This window comes from Maniola hyperantus, chromosome 12 (genome assembly GCF_902806685.2).
Source record: "Maniola hyperantus chromosome 12, iAphHyp1.2, whole genome shotgun sequence".
Lineage (NCBI taxonomy): Eukaryota > Metazoa > Arthropoda > Insecta > Lepidoptera > Nymphalidae > Maniola > Maniola hyperantus.
The window spans coordinates 2,143,886-2,166,021 of record NC_048547.1 but is presented as its reverse complement, the minus strand read 5'-3'; the positions used below and the strand labels follow the sequence as shown (position 1 = coordinate 2,166,021).

At 39.0% G+C, this 22,136-nt stretch overlaps 3 protein-coding genes across 3 annotated transcripts; 2 read left to right on the top strand and 1 right to left on the bottom strand.

The window, feature by feature from the left end:
- Positions 1-3,645: 3,645 nt before the first annotated feature.
- Positions 3,646-5,512, bottom strand: ova (ovaries absent). Its single transcript, XM_034973924.2, has one exon. The coding sequence runs from the start codon at positions 5,146-5,148 to the stop codon at positions 3,733-3,735; it is 1,416 nt and encodes a 471-aa protein (XP_034829815.1). The 5' UTR covers positions 5,149-5,512; the 3' UTR covers positions 3,646-3,732.
- Positions 5,513-6,149: 637 nt separating this feature from the next.
- On the top strand, positions 6,150-17,975 carry TBC1D5 (TBC1 domain family member 5). Its single transcript, XM_069502171.1, is given in 14 exon segments — positions 6,150-6,328; positions 6,398-6,465; positions 6,611-6,745; positions 7,192-7,291; positions 8,212-8,328; positions 10,214-10,341; positions 10,824-10,874; positions 11,002-11,104; positions 11,499-11,631; positions 11,634-11,784; positions 11,941-12,083; positions 12,632-12,776; positions 13,028-13,262; positions 13,796-17,975. Coding segments are annotated over 14 exon segments (1,785 nt in total). The 5' UTR covers positions 6,150-6,325; the 3' UTR covers positions 14,069-17,975.
- A 406-nt stretch (positions 17,976-18,381) lies between these two features.
- On the top strand, positions 18,382-20,761 carry Vps51 (vacuolar protein sorting 51). The gene has a single exon (XM_034973919.2). It carries the CDS (start codon positions 18,549-18,551, stop codon positions 20,649-20,651), a length of 2,103 nt encoding a protein of 700 aa, XP_034829810.1. The 5' UTR covers positions 18,382-18,548; the 3' UTR covers positions 20,652-20,761.
- Positions 20,762-22,136: the final 1,375 nt, after the last annotated feature.

Below are 22,136 nucleotides of genomic sequence, written 5' to 3'. Positions count from 1 at the left end.
ATTAGGCGAAACAAATAACATCAGTAAATAAATTGGGACTAATAAAACTATAAAACAATGAAAATAAAATCTAAAAAACAAAATCTCACAAATTGATTTCACAAATAGAGAAGACACACAAATTGTAAAATAAAACAAGAAGGCCAAAAGAGTTTAAACAAGAGAACGCCTTCGTCCTTATCGGTAAGCGACGACCTATTAGTGACGTCACGCGTCGTTTCTCGATTTTTATTAATAGATTTTGATAACAACTACATTCTGATTCTTCTGTAGTTTTCCTCTAAACACCTTGAGTAGTGTAGTGCGTAGACATAATTATGCGTAGATAATTCTACGTATACTTTATTTTGAGTCATACTTCGCGAACACTGAATAAGTGTCTGTGAAGTAGGCCATTTCAAAGTATCACTATATGACACCACAGATACGTACGAAAGAGCGAAGCAAGCGCTTGATACTGTTTTCATGACACACGCCCCCCCCCCCCCCCCCTGCTTTTTCATTAGGTGCACATAACTTAATACTGCTCTGTAAAAGAACGGTAGTTTTGTTATCAACCAGATGTATTGGCATGTGTTGAGACACTCTATTCATTCATTCATTCATTCAACTTTAAACTTACTATTCATTCATTCAAATTTTACCCACATACATAATTTTATTGTAGGTAAATAAATCGATCAAAAGTGGAATTTAAGAGTATCTCATAAGAATGAAATTCTCCGTTGCGAGTTTTGTAAACGAAATCCCAAACGCTAAACTTAAACTCGTTAGTAGGTAATTACAAAAATGTAAAATTACAGCTGTTACGATTTCAGAGAAATGGATCAAATGACGCCATTTTGTCGACCAAGATTCCCACGCTTAATTTCACTGTGCAGAAACAAGTATTGCAATCTGAATTCTGAATCCCACAAAGGTCGTCTACAAGAAATAAGGGAGGGGAGTTTATTATAAATTTATTTCATAAACCCCTTAAAATAGGGGTTTATGAAACTTTTTGAATTAATAACTTTCTAACTAATTTGGTAACAAATTAAAACCTTTCTAAAGCAAAGTCTAAATTAATAAAAATGTAAAAAATTTACCCTAATTTTTTTTGGACAAATCCATTGATCACAGAGAAATAAATATAATGGCCTAAGAGCCAGCGCGTGCCAGACCATCCTTATTTTATAAAACTAAAAGTTTATCTGCATGTTGTCTCCAACACTGGGAGGAGCGTTTGTTCAGATGTTTGTTTGAATCATGGTTGCTTTGGTGTAAAAAAATCTTACGTCAAAGTATGAAGTCTATTTTTTTACATTTTCTTCAGAATAGTATTAGAAATCCTGTCATGCATTGCCAGACACTTAGTATGGTGGCAACCCCCTGCCAGACACTTTTAAAGTGTAGTAAATTATTAACGTTTAATGGTTCCCACGACACTAAGAGCAATGCATGACGTGATACTACTCCAAAGAAAATATTAAAAAATATACGTTACTAGCTGCCCCGGCGAACTTCGTACCGCTTAACACTCGATTCTTTTATAGGAATTAGAAAAAGAATTAGCGAAATCGGTTCCGCGGTTCTCGAGATACTTTGACGTAAGATTTTGTACACCTACCTACCCAAAGCCATCATGATTCAAACAAACATCCGAACAAACTCACCTCCCAGTGTTGTGGACAATACGCAGATACACTTTCAGCTTTTATAAAATAAGGAAGGGCTGGCACGCGCTGGCTCTGCCTGTGAAAGCCCAAACTACGGTCAATCCTAGACTTTTATAGTAAAACCTAGGATTTATCAAATCGTAATAGTAAAATATCGAACCAGTCAGAGACAACCGTTAATTTCTGACTTTTATCAGCAATCAGTCGGTAAATCCTAGGTTTCACCTCGAAGAAATGCAAGTCCGAATAAAAACTAAACCAGAATCTGAGCACCCTGTCTTGTCTGTCCTAGCCAGTGTTTTGTAAAGCGCGAAACCAGAAGCTCGCAGAGGAGAGAATGAAACCAGGCTATGTGGTCATATGGAGCGAAAGGGGGGAGGTGGGAAGCGAAGCGATCTGGCTATCTCTGTAGCGAAAGGAAGGTCGAGTAGTTGCGTCTAACTGAAGGGGCGATGGAGCGAGTTTATAAAACAGTCGGCAAAATTTCCTTAGCGCCTTTGTCTTTGAGGTAAAACCTAAGATTTACCAAGTGAATGTTAGCAAAAGTCCAAATTGGCGAGTATTTCAAACCAGCCCCCCAATTGTGTAAGAATAACCATTTCATGGCTATCGCAATCGTCAAGAAATTCTGCCCTTTGATTGGTTGATTCGCTGTTTACATTTTTTCACAGCCAATCAAAGGGCAGAATTCTTGACGATTGCGATAGCCATGAAATGGTTATTCTTACACAATTGGGGGGCAGTTCGGAATGATTTACCGCAGTTCGTGCTTTTACAGTAACAGATACACGCCATAGTCACTGCACACGTGCGAGCTGCGCAGGGCGGAAGACACTACGCCACTTGAGCGGTGAGCCTATGCACCGTTCTACAGATGATACTAGATAATGTTACTGATTCTGATCGCAACTATAAAAAGAAAAGGACGGACTTTAATTTAAAACTGTTAGGTGACTTTAGGTGCCAGTCTCATCTCAGTCTCAAATTCATTTTCTGTCCCTTTTTAGAAATCTTAAAAAGAAAAAGATTCAGATTTCAGAGATAAATATCAGAATCGAAGCCACTGTAAAAGCAAAAACAATGGAAACTAAATTATGCTAATAAAATATATTTAATACTACAAGTAACAAAAATCAAAAGAAACCAGTGGCCCTACCGAGGTTGTTTGACAGCTACAATGTCACGATCGCAATCATCTCTGATTGGTTAATGCTCGCTCACTATTGGCCACAATGCATTGTTGCAACAAGAATCGCACAAATTCAGCCAATCAGAACAATTGAGATTGTAATAATGATTGATGCAGGTTTTAGACAATCGCCCTACATATCAGATAATGTCAATATTGAACTCAACACAATAACAATGCTAAAAAAATCTGATATACTTTAAGTAATATGTTTATGAGACACCATTTTAAAGACCTATGGTTGAGTATTACAAAATGGCGGGACTACTTACCGCCATTTTGATATCCTTCAAGCTGCCATACTGTCAAATGTTTATGAGACACCATTTTGAAGACATAATGGTTGAGTTTTATAAAATGGCGGGACTACTTACCGCCATTTTGATATCCTTCAAGCCGCCATACTTTAAATGTTTATGAGGCACCATTTTAAAGACATAATGGTTGAGTATTACAAAATGGCGAGACTACTTACCGCCATTTTGATATCCTTCAAGCCGCCATACTTTAAATGTTTATGAGACACCATTTTGAAGACAATAATATAACAGTTGAGTATTACAAAATGGTGGGACTACTTACCGCCATTTTGATATCCTTCAAGCCGCCGTACTTCAAATGTTTATGAGACACCACTTTGAAGACATATGGTTGAGTATTGCAAAATGGAGGGACTACTTACCGCCATTTTGTTAACCATTAATTCGTGGTTGTCATTTTGTTAGGTAAAAATTATAACCTACTTACAAAAATGATTTTGTTTTAAATGAATTAATGTATTTAAATAAAATGAGAGTAGACAATATGAACATTGAAAGTTTAATCAGGAAGATAATAAATAATTGTCAGCATGTATGTATGTACACTTAACTTCATAATAAATGACTAATCTAAAGCTATAGCCTGTAAATTGTTCAGAGTGTGAGTTATCAAGATAACGGGATGCGGTTGCAGTATAAGGGAGGGCAGCGGGCGCTGACGCGCGCCGCACGGCTCGGCGGGCAGTGCCTGCGGCGTGGCCGCCGTACGCCGCAGCACCGCGCCGCCGCGCATCACGCACGTCACCCCGGCCCGAGGGTCACAGTTCTCGTTCACGGGAGTCTCATCGTCTGAACACAGATCGATCACTTCACACTCGTTGTCTATCTTCTGGAGAGGATCACCACTTTTCACTTCCAGGTCCATGGGCTGGTCTGCGTCCACAAACACTATGTCCTTCTCCTCGTTGGCCCGTCTCGTCTCCCCCTCCTCCCGCAGCTTGTCGATGTATTCTTGCATTTTCTCTAATGACATCCTCGGAATGTCCACCGATATGGGCCTGCATTTTAAAAGCAACAATTGGCCATTGAGATCAAGAATTTTCTTGTTCCTTTGGTTTGGAAACACATGTTTTCTCTGCCAGTAATTTATAGGTCTCCTGAATCTGACAGGAAACTGTTGCCCTTTGCCTTTGCTAACTAAATTTTTACTAAATGTTGCCGGTGTACAGCAGTATCGTTCTATTCTTTCTCTAGAAAAGCTTGTGTCTCTTTGACTGTTTATTTTTGCATTTTTTATGTACGCCAGGGATGAAAAAGGGTACGGAGGCCCTCGGTCGATATTAGCCGCATTCCTTGCAGTCCTGGGTTTTGAATCTGCTTCGAAGTCCTTCGAGGCACTGTCTTCATACGTTTCCCCGAGAGGCAAGAGTTTTAAGGCGGAAAGAAATTCAGGCAGGCCTCCGGTACATGTGCTAGATGGTACAACTTCGACTTCATTGTTACAAAGTCTTTCATGTGCTTTTAGAACTTCCAAATTATCAAAATGGCTGTCACAATTGTCACAGAGGTATATGTCAGTAGATTTTACCTGGGGCTCTATGGGAACTATTTCTACAGGAATCTCCCGGTCGTAGAACAGGTTCTCGTTCCGGAAGGTTACTAAGAGACGTCCATTGGGACGGTAGTAGAGAGACGTGGTGTGATCACGGTTGTCAACATACCTCAGCTTCTTGTGCTGGTAGCGCGCAAGCTGCGCGGAGAACACGAGGAGGAAAGTGCTCTTGTGGTAGTCGTAGCATTTCTTCACCAAGTTCTTGAGCCTCAGCTCCCAGTCGTCGGGCACTTGGCGCGGCCGCACGAACGGGTGCGAGAAGGCGACGTTGCTCGGCCACCACGGCGGCTGCCGGATCTCCTTCGCTGTGTCGTGTCCCCAGGAACATGTCACCATAAACGTTATGAACTTCTCCAATTTCTTGGCCTTGATCTTCGACAGCGCCGTCGGGTTCCCGTCAGCGAAGAGCAGCGGTAAATTGGCTATCATATTGGCTGTCGCTTACGGTCATCGCAATCGGCCAGCCAGCGCTTGCGATCTCATTCCACACAACACACTAACGGTAACATTATCTGCCATCGCATCAGATCGCACAGAATACATGTTCAATAAGAAACATTTGTTATGCACAACATGATTGATAAAACGAATTACGAAAACTTCTACAAGCTCTAAAATACATAAAATGCACAAACGCGTTCGTTAACTAAAAAGAGAAAGACTTCTTTTTTCTCGCGAGTTGAGCCACAGACCACAGTGTTGCCACATCAATGTGCCATCTACCCTTGGGCTTGGATCATGCTTGGATGAATAATTCTACCCCTATATTCAATGTACTCTGTGGTGCCATCACAGAATACATTTACTCCAGGTGCCATCCTGGCGCCCAAACTGAGGGGCGAGGCATGGGCAAAGACGAGGCCGCAAGGGCCGGCCGTTTTGCAAAGACTTGACAACTGGTCATAATTTTTTATTTTTGGCTTCATCAAACTCAAAAGTTATAACTATGTTTGGTTTCTTAAAAAGTTACATTTTTTGCTGCAAAAGTTACCTTTTAAACCAACATTAAAAAAAGGAATCACGAATCTTCTTGGCACTTGAATGACATTGATAGGGGGGTGCTGTTGGTGAGAGGTTGGCACGAATGTATATGTGTTTACAACGAAGTAGTCTTGAAGTAGTACTTAAAAATTCTTTGGTTTACATTCGTGGAGGTTGGAGAACAAAGAGGCTAGAATTTTAAACAAGAACAAAGGGGACAGGCAGGGGACCACAGGGGACACTTGACGGCAACGTTCACAGAGTACTTTTTACATATGGAAAAACGTTTTACGTTAGTTTAGTTGCGATTTTCGCCAAAGAGTATATAATCACTTGATTTTCGCCACACGCCAAGATAGCCTTGTCGCACTGTATGTTATTGGTCTGTGGAACAAATGTCAATTGTCAATGTTGGTCAATGTCATACACAGCTGTCTGTAGTGTAGGCAGCAAAAAATGTTTTTAAAAAATATCTGAAACCACGAAACAATAGTAGGTAACTACGAGAAATTAATTAGCATAGTTACATGGTATTTATTATAATAAAAATCGTTTAATCGGGTGTGTGCTGGAAGTTATTATTCGTAAATCAAGAGCCATGTATTTCGTGTAAACTTTTACAAAGATGGTGAGTTAGTTGCAATTCTGGCTATTAGTTATGTGACACATTTTGTTATAAAACTGTTGTTTTTCGCAGGAACAAAACAGCCTTAATGGCTCGCCAAGTTCTCTTTCAAAGCCTTTCTACGAGGCCAGCGATTACGAGTAAGTCAAATGGTTTTTATTATTTTTCTTTGTTCAACCTTCAAAAGTTGGAGATATCTGTATAGTAAAAAATGTCCTGTTGTATTTGTCTAGTATGACTACCGAACCTTACCTTATGACCACTTGACCTGTTATTTCTTTATAGTCTACAGTTCCCAACATGGAGTTTAGAGTTTTTGAAAAAGGCTGCCGTAGAGCAAAAGTTGGTGCGACCAAGAAGTTTGGCCTGGGCCATACTGCTAAATGCCATTCCTTCACCATGCGGAGACATATTGATGAGGTATGGAAGTTCAAGGGATCGATTAGATGATGATAGGCTTCAGTCATTTCCATCAATCATGAATGAATAGTTTGATGGAGTCACTACCAATATTATGAATGCGAAAGTGTGTTTGTTGATTTGTGCTTCAATCATGTCACAATAGATCGACGTGATTTTTTTCGTGGGTAAGTAAAGACCTGGAGAGTGACATAGGCCAATTTTTATCCTGAATAATCAAAGAGGATTCTTAAAAACTAAATCCATTAGGACAAAGTCGCAGGCGTCAGCTAGTAATTAAAAAAATTGACAAAAGATTCTTTCCCCAGGGTGGTTAATATGATGTGAATGTAGTAGTTATTTAGTGAATGTTAGGTATACTTTTGCCTTTTGGAAAACTCAAATCAACACATGCAATTTTCACCCACAGTAAAACAAAAAAATTCTTATAATATGCATTTTTACAGCATAAGAGGTCATAGGAATTTCTATGATGACCTCAGCAAGAAGCTATCAATGGACCCAAGAGCAGTTATCGGCGACGATCCACTCTCGCAAAATGATGAGGTAATATTTTGACCAGGGCTGTAATCTGTTAAGGTCATGAAGGTGTGATCCTCCCATCCAAGCCATATAAAGTCAAGAAGAGGGGTGTCAACCTCTCTCCAACCAGTCAGTGAGCTAGGTATATAAAAGGGGGTTTGAACCCTCCCAACCAACATCACCAGGCGATCAAGAGGAATTCAAATCTGACTAGTCAATGTTGTCAGGAAAATATATATAGCTGTCACTTCTGGGCTAGTTCGCTTGTTAGTTAGTTAGAAAACTGAATGATAGCCACCAAGCTCATTTGACTTTGGTTGGAGCTACATTCAGTGATACTAAAATAATTTCACTAAATATTACGTGTACTGAAGAAATACCTCATTTATGTGTGTGTGTTAAAGAACCGTCACCAGTATGAAACTGTCCAGCAATTTCTATTATCGTCCTGTTGGAAATTGCTGGCGTGCCGACAGAAGAGAATCGATTGCAGTTTTGTAGGGTTCCGTACCTCAAAAAGAAAACTGGAATCCTTGTAGGATCACTTTATTGTCTGTCTGTCTGCCAAGAAACGTATAGGGTTGACCTAGAATCATGAAATTTGGTAGTAGAGCCGAAAACCGTAAATGTGTGGTTACATCACTAAAATGAAATTAAAATGTGTTCATGAACAAAGAATTAGTATTTTCAACTTTCAAAGTAAGATAACTATACCAAGTGGGGTATCATATGAAAGGGCTTTACCTGTGCATTCTAAAACAGATTTTTATTTATTTTTATGCATCACAGTTTTTGAACTATCGTGCAAAATGTCGAAAAAATACCGACTGCAGTACGGAACCCTCGGTGCACGAGTCTAACTCGCACTTGGCCGCTTTTTTTAATAATGGAGCAATTTCCAAGCAAGTGGGAGAAAAATCATTTATGAATACTAACTGTCACAGAGTGCGTGGAAGCAACACTTCTGCGACAACGAGCTCAAAGCGCTGATACTGCAAGACGTCGTGCGCACTTTTCCCGACGAGGCTTACTTTCGGGATAAGGAGGTGCAAGACATGATGGTAAGTATTCAATTTTTTGGCGCCAAAATTCAGCAATTCACTATTATACTATACATTAGCGCATGTTCCTAAATTATTTGTTTTGTTTCAAAATCAAAGTCAAATGATTTATTCAAAATAGGTAATAAATTACTCTTTTCGATTGTCAGTTGTTGGATTTGTAAGATATAGTGGTGATAATTATGACGCAAACTTAAAACTAAAGCTACGAGGGTTCCAAACGCGCCCAGGTCTGAGAAGAGCCCACAACAAACTCAGCCGGGTATTCCTCTTATTATCACCACTTTACAAAATTATTGAAACTTATTAGATCTATCACAAAGCCGTTAAACAACTCATTCCCAAGCTTGCTTATCATTTAAATAATCCTTTACATTGTAATAGGATTTTTAATTTTTTTTAAAAGAATATTAGCCAAGTTCATCATGATGATGACTCCCCTTTCCCCTCCAACTAAGCTTAAAGCTTGTGCTAGGAGAAGGTACGACAATAGGGCAACGGGTGGGATTTGAACCGGCAACCTTTCAGATTTCAGTCCGCTCCTTTAAACGTTGAGCTATTGCGGTTTTAAATTGACGGTAGCATAGCTAGACACCCTTAAACTTTAAACTTTATGGGTGTTTGGCAGGGGGTTGCCACGATACTAAGTGTCTGGCAATGCATGACGTCATTTCTAACACTATTCCGAAGAAAATATAAAAAACACTTTATACTTTGACGTAAGGCTTTTTACACCTTTATTACCTGTTATCTCCCAAAGCCACCATGATCTTTCGCCAAAAACTTTCAGCTTTTATAAAAATAACGAAGGTCTGGCCCGCGCTGGCTCTTAGTTAATTTTATATAATTTTTTATAAAATTTATAAAATTTACTTAAAGAAACATTCTTTAAGTAAATTTTAAATTCATAACCAAGATTTTAAGATATGTGTACATAAAGAGTAGTATTGCACATTGAAATATAACCGTGCGATTTTCCTCACATGGAGCTCTGTGACATATGAAAATTGTACCATGTCACACGCGTTCGCGAAATTAATAAAGAAGCTGCTGGAAGAGATCACTTTAGTGATAAGGTCGTTCTTTGTTTTTAAGTGTATCTTGTATTCTTACTCTCTGTAAATTCTAGTAACAATAAAATTGTTTTAAATTAAATTAAATTACTAAGTGCGGATGACTTGATACAAACTCTATTGTTTGCTGAAAAACCGCGTGGTGAAATTTCGGAGTGTGAGCTTTCTTTGTGTCGAGATCCTGGAAGGAGTCATGACGCTCAGTAATCAGGATTACAATGCAAAGAAAACGCCGAGCGACTCGAAAGTCAAAATCATGTACCTACCTACTGAATTCAAATTTTGAAACTTCAGTTTTAGACTTAGAACAACAAATAATAGAATAATAAGCGTAATACACTTGTATGGAGAATGTTTGCACAGGGTGACCAATTAACATTGATCTATGCTGCGTTATACTGTACTCAGCTAAGCGAAGTTTCTGGTGCTATGTTTTTTCTACAAACAACATTGAGATGCGCGGTGTGCTGTGTGACTGCGACAACGCGACATGCGTGGGCACAAGTGCAAGCGAGAGTAGGAGGACTGAGTGAGATGGGCAATGCGATGACAAGCGAGCCAGCACGTATAGAATAGAATAGAATATATTTTTATTCAAGTAGACTTATTACAAGTGCTTTTGAATCGTTAACTAGTTTAATTTACCACTGGTTGCCGTGTGTATTGCGTGATCTTTGCTGTTTTAAACATAGCACAGCCGTACAAAGCGCAGTGCAGCAGGATAAAAGAGGAGCGATAGAACATAGCACAGCACAGCATAGTTCAGTGTTGATTGGTCACTTACACACTTGTTTAGACACTGTGGTATACAGGTGCGCGTGCTGTTCTACTGGGCGCGCGCACACTCCAGCCCCGGCTACCGGCAGGGCATGCACGAGATCCTCGCGCCCGCGCTCTGCGAGTTGCATTCCGACAGACTCATGGCGCCGCCTAACCTCAGGTACGCCGCACCTCAGTTTAATGGTAGTGATGAGTGGGTAAAATTTCAAGTTTCCTACCAATTACAACCTGGGTATCTTCAAAGCAAGAGTGAATAGGCATCTTCTAGGTAAACGTGTCCCATCTTAGGCCTCATCATCACTTTCCATCAGGTGTGATTTGTGTCGTGTGTGTGTCGTCGTCTCCCCCCGACTAAATAACCTCTGGCTACGGCCCTGACATTGCATGCAGTGTTTTTTTTAACTGGGACAATATGGGGAAAACCAAAACCATATGAGATACAGGGAAACTGTGTTAGGGAATATTAAAGTCTTTTTTGCGAAAACAATTTTGGCATAGCCAATTTTTTGGTCAAGCGTGAGTTGGTAACTCCTTGGTTTTCCGGGACAATTAATGTAGACTATGTGTATCTCTGGGATGTAAAAATAAACCTTATTTATATAGTTACAATGTTTATAATTAAATTAATATTTTTTTTTCCAGTGACACTTTACGGTATTATCTTCAGGAGGATTATTTAGAACACGACAGTTAGTAAGTCATTTTTTTAATGCATCGATGAACGCTATATTATTCTTAATTTATATACCAATACAATATCAGTACAATTGTACCTATGAGCTTCATCTATCTGGAGTTGTATAATATGTTTTGCTCCCAGCATGCTGTTCAGCGCGATCATGAAGGGCCTGGAGAAGTTCTACTCCACAGGCGACGTCATCCCCAACGACTGCGGCCGACTGCCCACCGCCAGAACTATACATGTGAGTTCTACTGGCGTGATACATGATACGACATACGGGCTTGAGAGAAATGCTTATATTGATCTGATATAAGTCCCGCAAATCGCTAAAGCGCGTGGCCGCCATTTTAGTGACGTCAGCACTAGACTGAAATTTCGAGCTGATGTTATATTGTTATTTCGGCTGACGTCAAAATGACGTCATTTCGATGGTAATGAGACATGGCTCCAGCAGAATAGCAATTTGCGGGACTTATATCACTCATGATAAGGCACGTCGTCACACAAACAAAACAATTTACTACCTCATTTAGTTTAAATTCACTTAGAATGTGCCCAAGTGCTCGGCTTCGCCTCCTCCTTCCAATATTACTCGGCAGTAATGTTCCATTTCAATTCACCAAACGACGTTTCAGAATCAAAACGAAGTGGTCCGGTACTTGGAGCGCCTCAAGGAGAACTACCTCGCGGCCGAGGACGCGGAGCTGGCGACGCATCTCGCCGACTGCAACATCTCCTTGGAGCTCTTTGGAATGTAGGTATTGGCTTTGTTTGTCACCAACCCTGGCCAACGACGTGTCCAGAACGAAACGAAGTGGTCCGGTACTTGGAGCGCCTCAAGGAGAACTACCTCGCGGCCGAGGACGCGGAGCTGGCGACGCATCTCGCCGACTGCAACATCTCCTTGGAGCTCTTTGGAATGTAGGTATTGGCTTTGTTTGTCACCAACCCTGGCCAACGACGTGTCCAGAACGAAACGAAGTGGTCCGGTACTTGGAGCGCCTCAAGGAGAACTACCTCGCGGCCGAGGACGCGCGACTACGCTAGATAAATAAATAATCATGTTCATCATTCCAGCCGCTGGCTTCGACTGCTGTTTGGGCGAGAGTTCCCTCGCTCGGAGATACCAAATCTTTGGGGTTTCATCTTCTCGGACGGGCCGATGCTGCCGAATCTGCACTACGTCATACTAGCTATGCTGCTGCCCATTAGAAACATATGTAAGCTCTCGCTAACATTTTTTTAGGGTTCCGTACCTCAAAAGGAAAAACGGAACCCTTATTAGATCACTTTTTTGTCTGTCTGTCTGTCAAGAAACCTACAGGGTACTTCCCGTTGACCTAGAATCAAGAAATTTGGCAGGACAAATCTGAAAACCCTGTATTTGTGGTTACATCACACAAAAAAAAATTGTAGTCATTAACTAATAATTAGTATTTTCAATTTTCAAAGTAAGCTATATCAAGTGGGGTACCATATGAAAGGGCTTACCCTGTGCATTCTAGAAATGATTTTTATTTATTTTTATGCATCATAGTTTTTGAATTATCGTGCAAAATGTCGAAAAAATACGACTGTAGTACGGAACCCTAGTTGCGCAAGCCTGACTCGCACTTGGGCGGTTTTTAATGAAACCTGTATTAATTAATTTAATCAAATAAATCAATTAAATTCAGAAAAAAATGGCAGACAATAGATCTAGATAGGCCATGCTCCATACTAACTAAAATGTTGAAACCCCTTTCCACTGTCGATTTGTTTCTTTCAGTACTAGAGTCGGACGCCGGTACCGTTCTGTCGCTACTGATGCGGCCGTCGTCACTGTCAGTGGGGCATGTTTGTGCACTGGCGCTGTACCTGCGCAGTCCGCACGACTATCCCAAGCCGCCGCCTCCACAGCTGGTCAACAACTCGTGAGTATCAACAATTTGACGTTAAACTTTTTTTAATCACACTGAAGTTTTAGATAATTTTTTTTTCATTTAAAAACTAGAGCCTGGCTGCAATCAAACCAGCTGGCAAGTGATCATGCAGCTAAAGATAGAACGCGCTTGCCTAGAAGATGCCTATTCACCCTTGAAGGTACCCATGTTAAAATTGGAGGGAAAATATGAGTTCTATCGCTGAATATAGTAAAGTGGTTTTTCTATCGCTCAAAATACAGAAATCAAGAGAACATAGTGGACGCATCGAGCTCAGTGTGGAGTTACGAACAGCGCGCGGAGGAAGAGGCCACGTCGTCCGGCTCGGAGGGCGTGGCGGAGGGAGGGGACGTGGCGCGATCTCTGGCCGCTCTGGCGCTGCTGCGGGCGCGGCTACCCCCTGCCGTCGCCGCCCTACGCGCAGCCCTGCCGCGACCTCCGCCGCAGGCCATGGCGCCCCTACAGCAGATCATGCAGGTTTAGTTGATAATTTTATAATTACATTCATAATCGCATACTAGATGGCGCTGTACTCATTCCACTCGCGCTATCAGGTGATGTACAATGTAAAATTTGTTCTGAAATTCAGTAGTACAGAGCCTGTAATACAGACCACCCTGCGAAAGTTATGGCGCCCCTACAGCAGGTCATGCAGATTAAGTTCACAATTTCATAGTAGTTCACAATTGTTAAGTAGTTAACACGTAGTAGGTAAGTAAGTTGGATCTCTTTTAAAGACACAGAATCATACATCGATAGCACGTTTATTAAGAGAAAATAGTCTATAGCTAGTCGCTTCCTCGTCGGCAGTAGGACAAGTGCCTAAGCCTGAGCACAGACTTATATCAAACTCCTTCACTCTGTTTAGATCTATGTAAAAACCCCCCCAAAACTTAACCTGACTCCGTCAGCTGTTAGAATTTATGTCCACCTCTCGATATTTTCATATTTAGGTATAATTTTTCTATTTTCATGTATAATAAATAGCTTATGCAAATACTGTTTCACAGTTGGCAGCCTTGCTCCAGTGTCGCAACCATGCCCTAATTGACGTTGAGACAGCCCTAGAAGCCGCTGAAAATCAGTCCACCGAAATGATTGGTCGACGACAACTAGTACCAGTCGTGATGTTACCCCAAAAACATAAACAAACGAACACACAAAAACAAACCAAACAAGTGAGAAAGGTGAAAGAAGTTCCACTAAAAGTTTTCCACCAAATAGAGTGTGATAGTGCCAGTGATCTGCCATTTCTAGACCCTTTGCGGCTACGGACAGAGTGACTACGCCGAAAAATAATGCTATATAGCTATTATCACTAAGTTTCAAACTGTGGACTCTTGTCACTACAAATCGATTTAGGTATACCGAACCAATAGATTTACAATTTATTTTTCTTTAGCTGACTAATGGCCGAAATTGGTAATAATAATGATCAATGTATCTGTAATGTGTCGGTAGGTTACTTAGCCACGTTGTTATTTGCCAAATATGATCAGACATTTTTTGACAAATAACGTTTTTTTTGTACGTATGAAAAATACGCTAAATAGAACAGCCGGTGTGAGGTTGCCATCTTTTACCGAGCTGTTTTGAAATACCAAGTAGTTAGTGCCATAATAGATTCAAACCCCTCTATTTTCTATTTACAATATAATACGACAAAAACCTTTTGGTAAATTAAAACTACCTGACTATTCATAAGCACTTTTAAAAAGTTTACATGAATAAAAAAACATTCTATTCTATTCTATTCTATTTTGCCAACGCATTTTTCAAAATGGCATCCCGCGCCGCGCTCCTTGAGCTTTATTTCTACGACAAGTAAACTTTGCATTATTTTATTTTACCTTTTAAGCCAGCTAAGAAAAAATGGATTATATTAGGCTCATAATACTGTTAATGATGTTAAGAGCTTCCGAAACGGTCAAGCGGCGTAACGCCAAGAACGTAGATTTTGCTTGATTTGCATTTTGACAGTTTACAAAGTTTGCTTGATGCTTGAGCTACGTGCTTGACGCGCGAGTGATGCGATTTTATATTTTTGTTGGACGCGACATTCAGACAGTGTTCGAGATATGAGAAAAGTGCAGTTTTCTTGATCCAGCCGCTTGACGGGCGTATCATGCAAAACAAATCTATAGGCCACGACTTCGATATGGCAATCGTGGAGGAAATGCCCTGCACACCCGCACAGCTACACGGTGCGGGCGAGCGCTGGTGAGGTGCGGGTGTGTAGGTTATCCCCCGCCTCATACCCCGATTCCCATCTCGATCTCGACCTGTCGTGTACTATACGTGCTTGTCTGTAGAATAGAATATTTTTTAAAGTATTCTAATACTTTTTTATTCAAGTAAACTTTTACAAGTGCTTTTGAATCGTCAAATAGTTTAATTTACCACTGGTTCAGAATGCCGTTCCTACCGAGAAGAACCAGCAAGAAATCAGCGGTTGCTCTTTTCAAGGTTCAAAAAATCTGTAAAAAAATTATCTATAATGTGTAAAATTAAACTCCTCACGCGCCATTTTAACTTTATGTGTCAAATTTCATGTCAAAAGTACGATTTTAGTCCTTATTTTAAAAGCGAATCGTACTTTTGACATGCCAGTTGTATCATAGAGTTAAAATGGCGCGTGAGGAGTTATTATGTATGGACTATATCTATAATGCATTTATGAATTCAATTGTTTGGTTATATTTTTTCCATTAGGATTAAGCGTAAAGTTATGAATTGTGGACTGTGGCACAGTGCCACCAACTTATCTGTTCAGGTGACAGCGTCGCTAGTGGAGAATTTGGTATTGCTAATTTAAGAAATTCACTAAAAAACGGAGTTAAAATTCTTTCAAAATAGCGAAGATTTAGGACAGAGTTTTAGGATGTTAAGCGTAAAATTGTAGAATTATATTTGGCTAAATAAAGAATTAAAAAAAAATAAAGATTCAATAGCTTAATTATATTGTAACTAGCTTATGCTCGCGACTTCGTCCGCGTGGACTACACAACTTTCAAACCCCTATTTCACCCCCTTGGGGGTTGAATTTTCAGCCCAATCCGTCCAATAGTTTGAGCTGTGCGTTGATAGATCAGTCAGTCAGTCTCCTTTTCCTTTTATATATTTAGATATTAGCTGATACCCGCGATTTCATCCGCGTGGACTTTGAAATGGCGGCTGACGCGGCCTAGTTCCAATTTTGCTCACCTGAACAGATAAGACCTGAAGGTGGTGGGGAGCGGAAGGCTGAAGATGGCAGAGGACCGTGTTTAGTAGCGCGCTCTTGGAAAGACCTATGTCCAGCAGTGGACGCAAACAGGCTGATGGATTGGATTGGAAGTGGAACTATCTGTTCCAATCCAATCCAAGTTGGTGGCACTGTAAAGTGCAAGTGAATTTTACACCTTGTCACATTGACATCAAATAACTAGTGGTTAGACTGTAATAATAATTCAAGATTATAGCTGTGATAGCCTAGTGGTTAGGACGTCCGCCTTCTAATCGGAGGTCGGAGGTTCGATCCCGGGCACGCACCTTTAACTTTTCGGAGCTATATGCGTTTTAAGAAATTAAATATCACTTGCTTAAACGGTGAAGGAAAACATCGTGAGGAAACGTGCTGAGAGTTCTCCATAATGTTCTCAAAGTGAAATTTACCAATCTGCACATGACCAGCGTGGTAGACTATGGCCAAAACCCTTCTCACTCTGAGAAGAGACCCATGCTCTGTAGTGAGCCGGCGATGTGTTGATTATTATGATGAATAATTCAAGAACAAATGTGTATGTGATAGATACAACTAAATATAGGAACACAATTATATTGTAACATAAAAAAAATGTAAAATAAGTGCAAATTAGATTAATTATTATTATGAAAATATAATTTTCGTACTTACCTACATAAGATATTGCAAAGTGTGTGTGTAAATAAATAATACTAATATGAAGTTACTATTAGGCAACTTTTTTTTAATGAAAAAAAGTTGCTATGTACTATTATTGTATCTTAAGGTCGCAAAATACATTTTGCTAGCTAATTCCCATGACTTTGTATGCGCGGATTCGGATTTTTAAAATCCTGAGGGAACTCTTTGATTTTCAGGATAAATAGACTTCTACAATCATAACTCTTCCTTTTGACTTTGCCATAGTTGGGTAAAAAGTAGCCTTTATCACTCTCTCCAGATCAATCCATGTAAAAAATCACGTCTAAAATAATATGTTGTTCCGGTGCAGCCTGATTGAAGGATAAACCAAAAAACACTTTCGGATTTATAATATTATTAGTAGTGATATTACCTATTTTATGCTATACCTACCTTTAAATCATAGTTTCAATACCTAATCTGTAAAAAATATTTGATTATTTTGATTAGATTTTATGTAAAATAAATAATTAATACGTTATTGGCACCGATTCCGTTGTCTTTCTCTAAACTTAATTTAGAATATCTGCATCCTTTTCTTTTTAACAATGCTAAAAAGGGACAGAACATGAACTTTTCATTTAAAGACTCTAAATTTTAGTGCACGCTACAAATTTAAACAGTATTTACTTTGGTAAGAAGACGATGCGAATACTCTAAAATTAGGTTGTGCTCAGAATCAGTACCATTATTTAGAATAGCCGAGAAAAGTTATGTTTAAAAAAAAGAAAATTAAAATTAAATTCCTGTTTAAAATGGAGAAGTTTCCATCTTATTTCCATAACTAATAAAATAATTATTATGAAAGAATCATTAAAATATAACAACAATGGAAAAGTTAGAAGAATACCTAATTATTTCATTTCATTCAGCGCTCTTGACTTCAGCGTGTGACATCACACTAGAGTCACTAGATGGCCCCTGACTGGTATATAGCATAGACCTATACGTATATACTGGGAAGTATATAATTCACTTAACTGTCTCGGTTAGGTAAAATGACGTCACTCGAGTGAGACCACAATCGTTATGCTTTAAAAATAAAATATCTACTTATACTCAAATTATTTTCTGTCTTACTTTTCTGTTTATTAACAATAATATTGTGAAACTTCTCCATTGGTTTACAATGTAGGTAATTTCTACTTTACCTAATTTCATTGGTTTTCTTTCAGTCTAGCATGTAGCATGACTATGTAGACTTTTGTACTACGTTCTTGTAAAAGTCTGAAATTGTTTTATTAAAAAAAATATACCTAAGTAAATAAAAATGGTCTCGAATTTTATTTTCCTCCTTAATAAATCTGGCTTGGTTTAGCCATGAAATTAATTTTGTTAGTACATTAAAGTTATACTAAACAAGGAACGTTTTTGATATTAATTTTTGCAGCGATTTCTTTTTAGGTACTTAGGGTCTAATTCTAAAACAGATTTTTATTTATTTTTATGCCTAATAGTTTTTGACTTATTGTGCAAAATGTTGAAAAATACGATTGCAGTACGGAACCCTCAGTGCGCGAGTCTGACTCGCACTGGCTGGTTTTTTATAATAATTCGCGTCGTCGATTTACAATGTTTGAGACGTTTACAATGTTATCCGCCATGAAGAAAATGTCAATCACTGTCAAATTGTTGACAATGATTTGGAGTAAATGTCTTCTGTGATGATAATTGATAAGATAACTGACAGATCCCTCAGAATTTTTGTTGTTTTTTGGTTTTTTGTAACAAAAGCGAGTTATTTTGAAGAAAATTATGTTTAATTAATTTCTAATAAGCTTAATATTGATAACAAAATACTACACAAGTTATTTGGAGGTTCAACTTATTTGTTCAAAATGTCGGAATCGTGTAAGGACAACGAAAACCCGCTCGACATCGACGGAAGCAACTTTAACTCTGAAATGTACTTAGAATGTCTTCTAAAATGCGCTACACTTCGCCAAGTTATGGACAAGGAAGCCGAAGTCGTCACCCAAAGCCAGTTTCTGCAATCTGAAATGCAAACGTTAGTATATGAAAATTATAACAAGTTTATATCGGCCACAGAGACTGTCCGTAAAATGCGTTCCGATTTCCAAATTATGCAGGAGGAGATGAATAAATTAAGCGACAATATTAACAATATTACTCAATTTAGCTCTAAGATATCCGATAATTTAAAAGAAAGTGGTAATAATGTCAATAGATTGTGTAGCACGCGACAACTACTGGATAAGTTACAATTTGTCTTTCTATTACCAACTCAATTAAATAAAGCGATTGAAGAAAACAGGTATGTCGATGCAGTTCATGATTACACTCATGCCCAAAGAGTTCTACAAAAGTATGGCGACCAACCATCTTTTCAAAGCATTCAAACGGAGTGTTCAGAAATTATTTGTGACTTAAAAAAGACACTCAGAGAAAGGCTTCTTACCCCTGACACATCGGCCTCAGAATTAGCGGAAAGCGTGGGCCTATTGAGACAATTACAGGAATCAGATTCCTCATTACAGGATATATTTTTAACCTGCGCTGAAAGTAGACTGGAACAGCACTTGAAAAGTTTAAGTGCTATTGTAGAAAATGTGGACATATTAGAATGGGTGGAGAAATGTAATAATACATTATTGGCTGACTTAGGTATTGTTATTTCATGCTACCACGATATATTCCAAGACAGTGAAAATGTGAACCTTCCAGAATTTGCAGATAAAGTAACCACACAACTATTCCACCTCTTCGAAGATGTAGTTAAAAAGCCTGAAAATATAGGCACGGAAATATTAATCAGAGGCTTGGATAAGTTTTTCAGAAAACTGCAAGCAATGTCTGAAATTATCTCAAGTGACACAGTTTCCAATAAAGCTCAGGATGTTGTTATCCAATGTATCAATCACAAGGCTGCAATGCAGTACCAAACTATACAGACACAGTTTAAAGAAAATCTCATGAGAGTACGACAATCTCTGGCCAGCAAGGGTACCGAGACTGCTGATCTCAAAGACATTCTGAACTCCCTACAAATACATTTGATGCAGAAAGTCCAAGCTTCTTTATTAGATTTGATGGCATTTCTCCAAAACAATCTCTCATTTGGCTTGAAACAGTGGTGCGGCAAAGCAGTGGCTGATGCATGCTGGACTGTCATCTCGGAAACCTTAATAAATCTCTCTGATATGGTGAAAAACATGGCTTCTGTGCAAACATCAAACAATATACCGTTTGAACTACTCTTGATACTTGCAAAACTATGCTTGGAGATGCAAGAAAATGGAGTGACAACATTACATACACACCTATTGAAACTATTAGAGGAATCTGCACCAGGGTTAAAAGTAAAGGATAAAGACACTAACAATGTGATGCTTAACTTATCGACAGCAGCTCAAACTGCTTTGGACTCTGAAGTTGTCTTCATTGGGCAGATGGCAGCCCAGATGTTGAGAGTCTCTGTATTAGCTAGGGACTGGTTGAGGGCGCCTGAACCTCGAGGACCCAGGGCTGTGTGTCGGCGGGTGGTAGAGACGCTTGCGAGCGCAGATACGGCTGCATCACAACTCTTCCCAACAAGTATTAAACCTTCAAGTGACTCAAGCCGTAGAACTATTTGGTCTCGTGCACCATCGTCTTTTTCGCCTATAAATCGTATATTTTCGGAGAGAATCGAGGTCTTTAGCCCCGCTGGCGCAGATCGGGCCGCTTTATCAAACGGAGCATTGAAAGTAGCACTAAAAGCACTAGTAGAGTGTGTAAGACTGCGAACGTTTAGTCGCCATGGATTGCAACAGCTCCAAGTAGATGTGCATTTTCTTCAACAAAGATTATCATGTATGGGGAATGATGAAAGATTGCTGAACGCTTTGTTGGAAGATGCTTTAGCGTCGGCCCAAATACGATGTGTCGATCCACAACTTATGGAACCTAGTATTGTAGATATTATTTGTGAAAGAGGATAAGTTGTAAATTAATATTACTAATCGTAATCTAAGAATACATACTATGTATTTCGATGTAAGAGTACCTATTAAAGTAATATATAGCAATCAAATTCTTTTATTTATAAGTTCACTAGCTGATGCTCGCTACCTCGTCCGCGTGGAATTAGATTTTTTTTAAATCCTGTGGGAATTCTGATGTTCCGGGATAAAAAGTAGCCTATACCCAGACTTAGAGCACAGACAGAGACAGAGCTATATTACTCACATTAATCTGTCTCGTTTTAACTCAATCTTAAATCTTAGTAAAGTCATAGTGCGCTCTATAGTCTATTATATATTTGCTATAGATCTCAGCCTAAGTTATTTTGTTACTGTACAACATTTTTTCTACCGCGGCGGTAGAGATTCAAAGAGTAAAATTAACTTCGTAAATGTAAAACACTTTTTTCTGTACGTAATTTTATTGTCATTTGCTACAAATTAAAATTCTTATAAAATACAAAACACAATAATTTTTTAATAAACACCTTTTAACAGCTATGAAACTAAACAGCACTGTAAGACATTAAACCATGTTCACGAAAATTGTGTCATATTAAAAATAATTATTATATTATCGTCTACATATTGGTACATAAAAAATGTATGTTAAATGCTATTTTACGAGATATCTACTCTTTATTCTAATAATGGTACCAATTCTGTTGTATCACAAAACTAATCTTAAGAGAACTAAAGTTAAACCTATTTAAAGGGTGACACAAAAAATTAGTTTCGTTGGTATTTTTAGTTTTTTATACAACATCATTGGCATCATCAGGTATATTTTCCATTGTTAGTCACGAGAGCAGAATAAACATCAATCATAATTAAAATAAAAACGGTACATTATATACTTAATATCATTACAAACGAATTTTCATAAAACTTGGTCCTAGTTTACTAAACAATGAGAGGGGCGTCTAGTGTACCGAGACATAATAACGGTTGACTATAGTACGCAAGGCCGAGATGGCAATCGGGGTATGAGGCGGGGGGATGCTCCGCACACCCGCACGTCTCCCGCGCTCGCCCGCACCGGGTTAGCGCGGGGGCTGTGCTGCTGTGCGGGGCGTTCCCTCCCGATTGCCATCTCGACCTGTCGCGTCGCCGACTAATGTTGGTTTACTTTTACATGGTGAACTTTTTTATAATTATTTTATTTAAATTCAAAACTGTTGTAAGTATCATGAAATGTATCTCAAAATACACTTTCTTCACTATCATAAAATGACATACTATGAAATACCAGCTTATGCTCGCGACTTCGTCCGCGTGGACTACACAAATTTCAAACCCCTATTTCACCCCCTTAGGGGTTGAATTTTCAAAAATCCTTTCTTAGCGGATGCCTACAACATAATAGCTATCTGCATGCCTTTCAGTCAGATCCGTCCAGTAGTTTGAGCTGTGCGTTGATAGATCAGTCAGTCAGTCATATTTTCCTTTTATATATTTAGATTA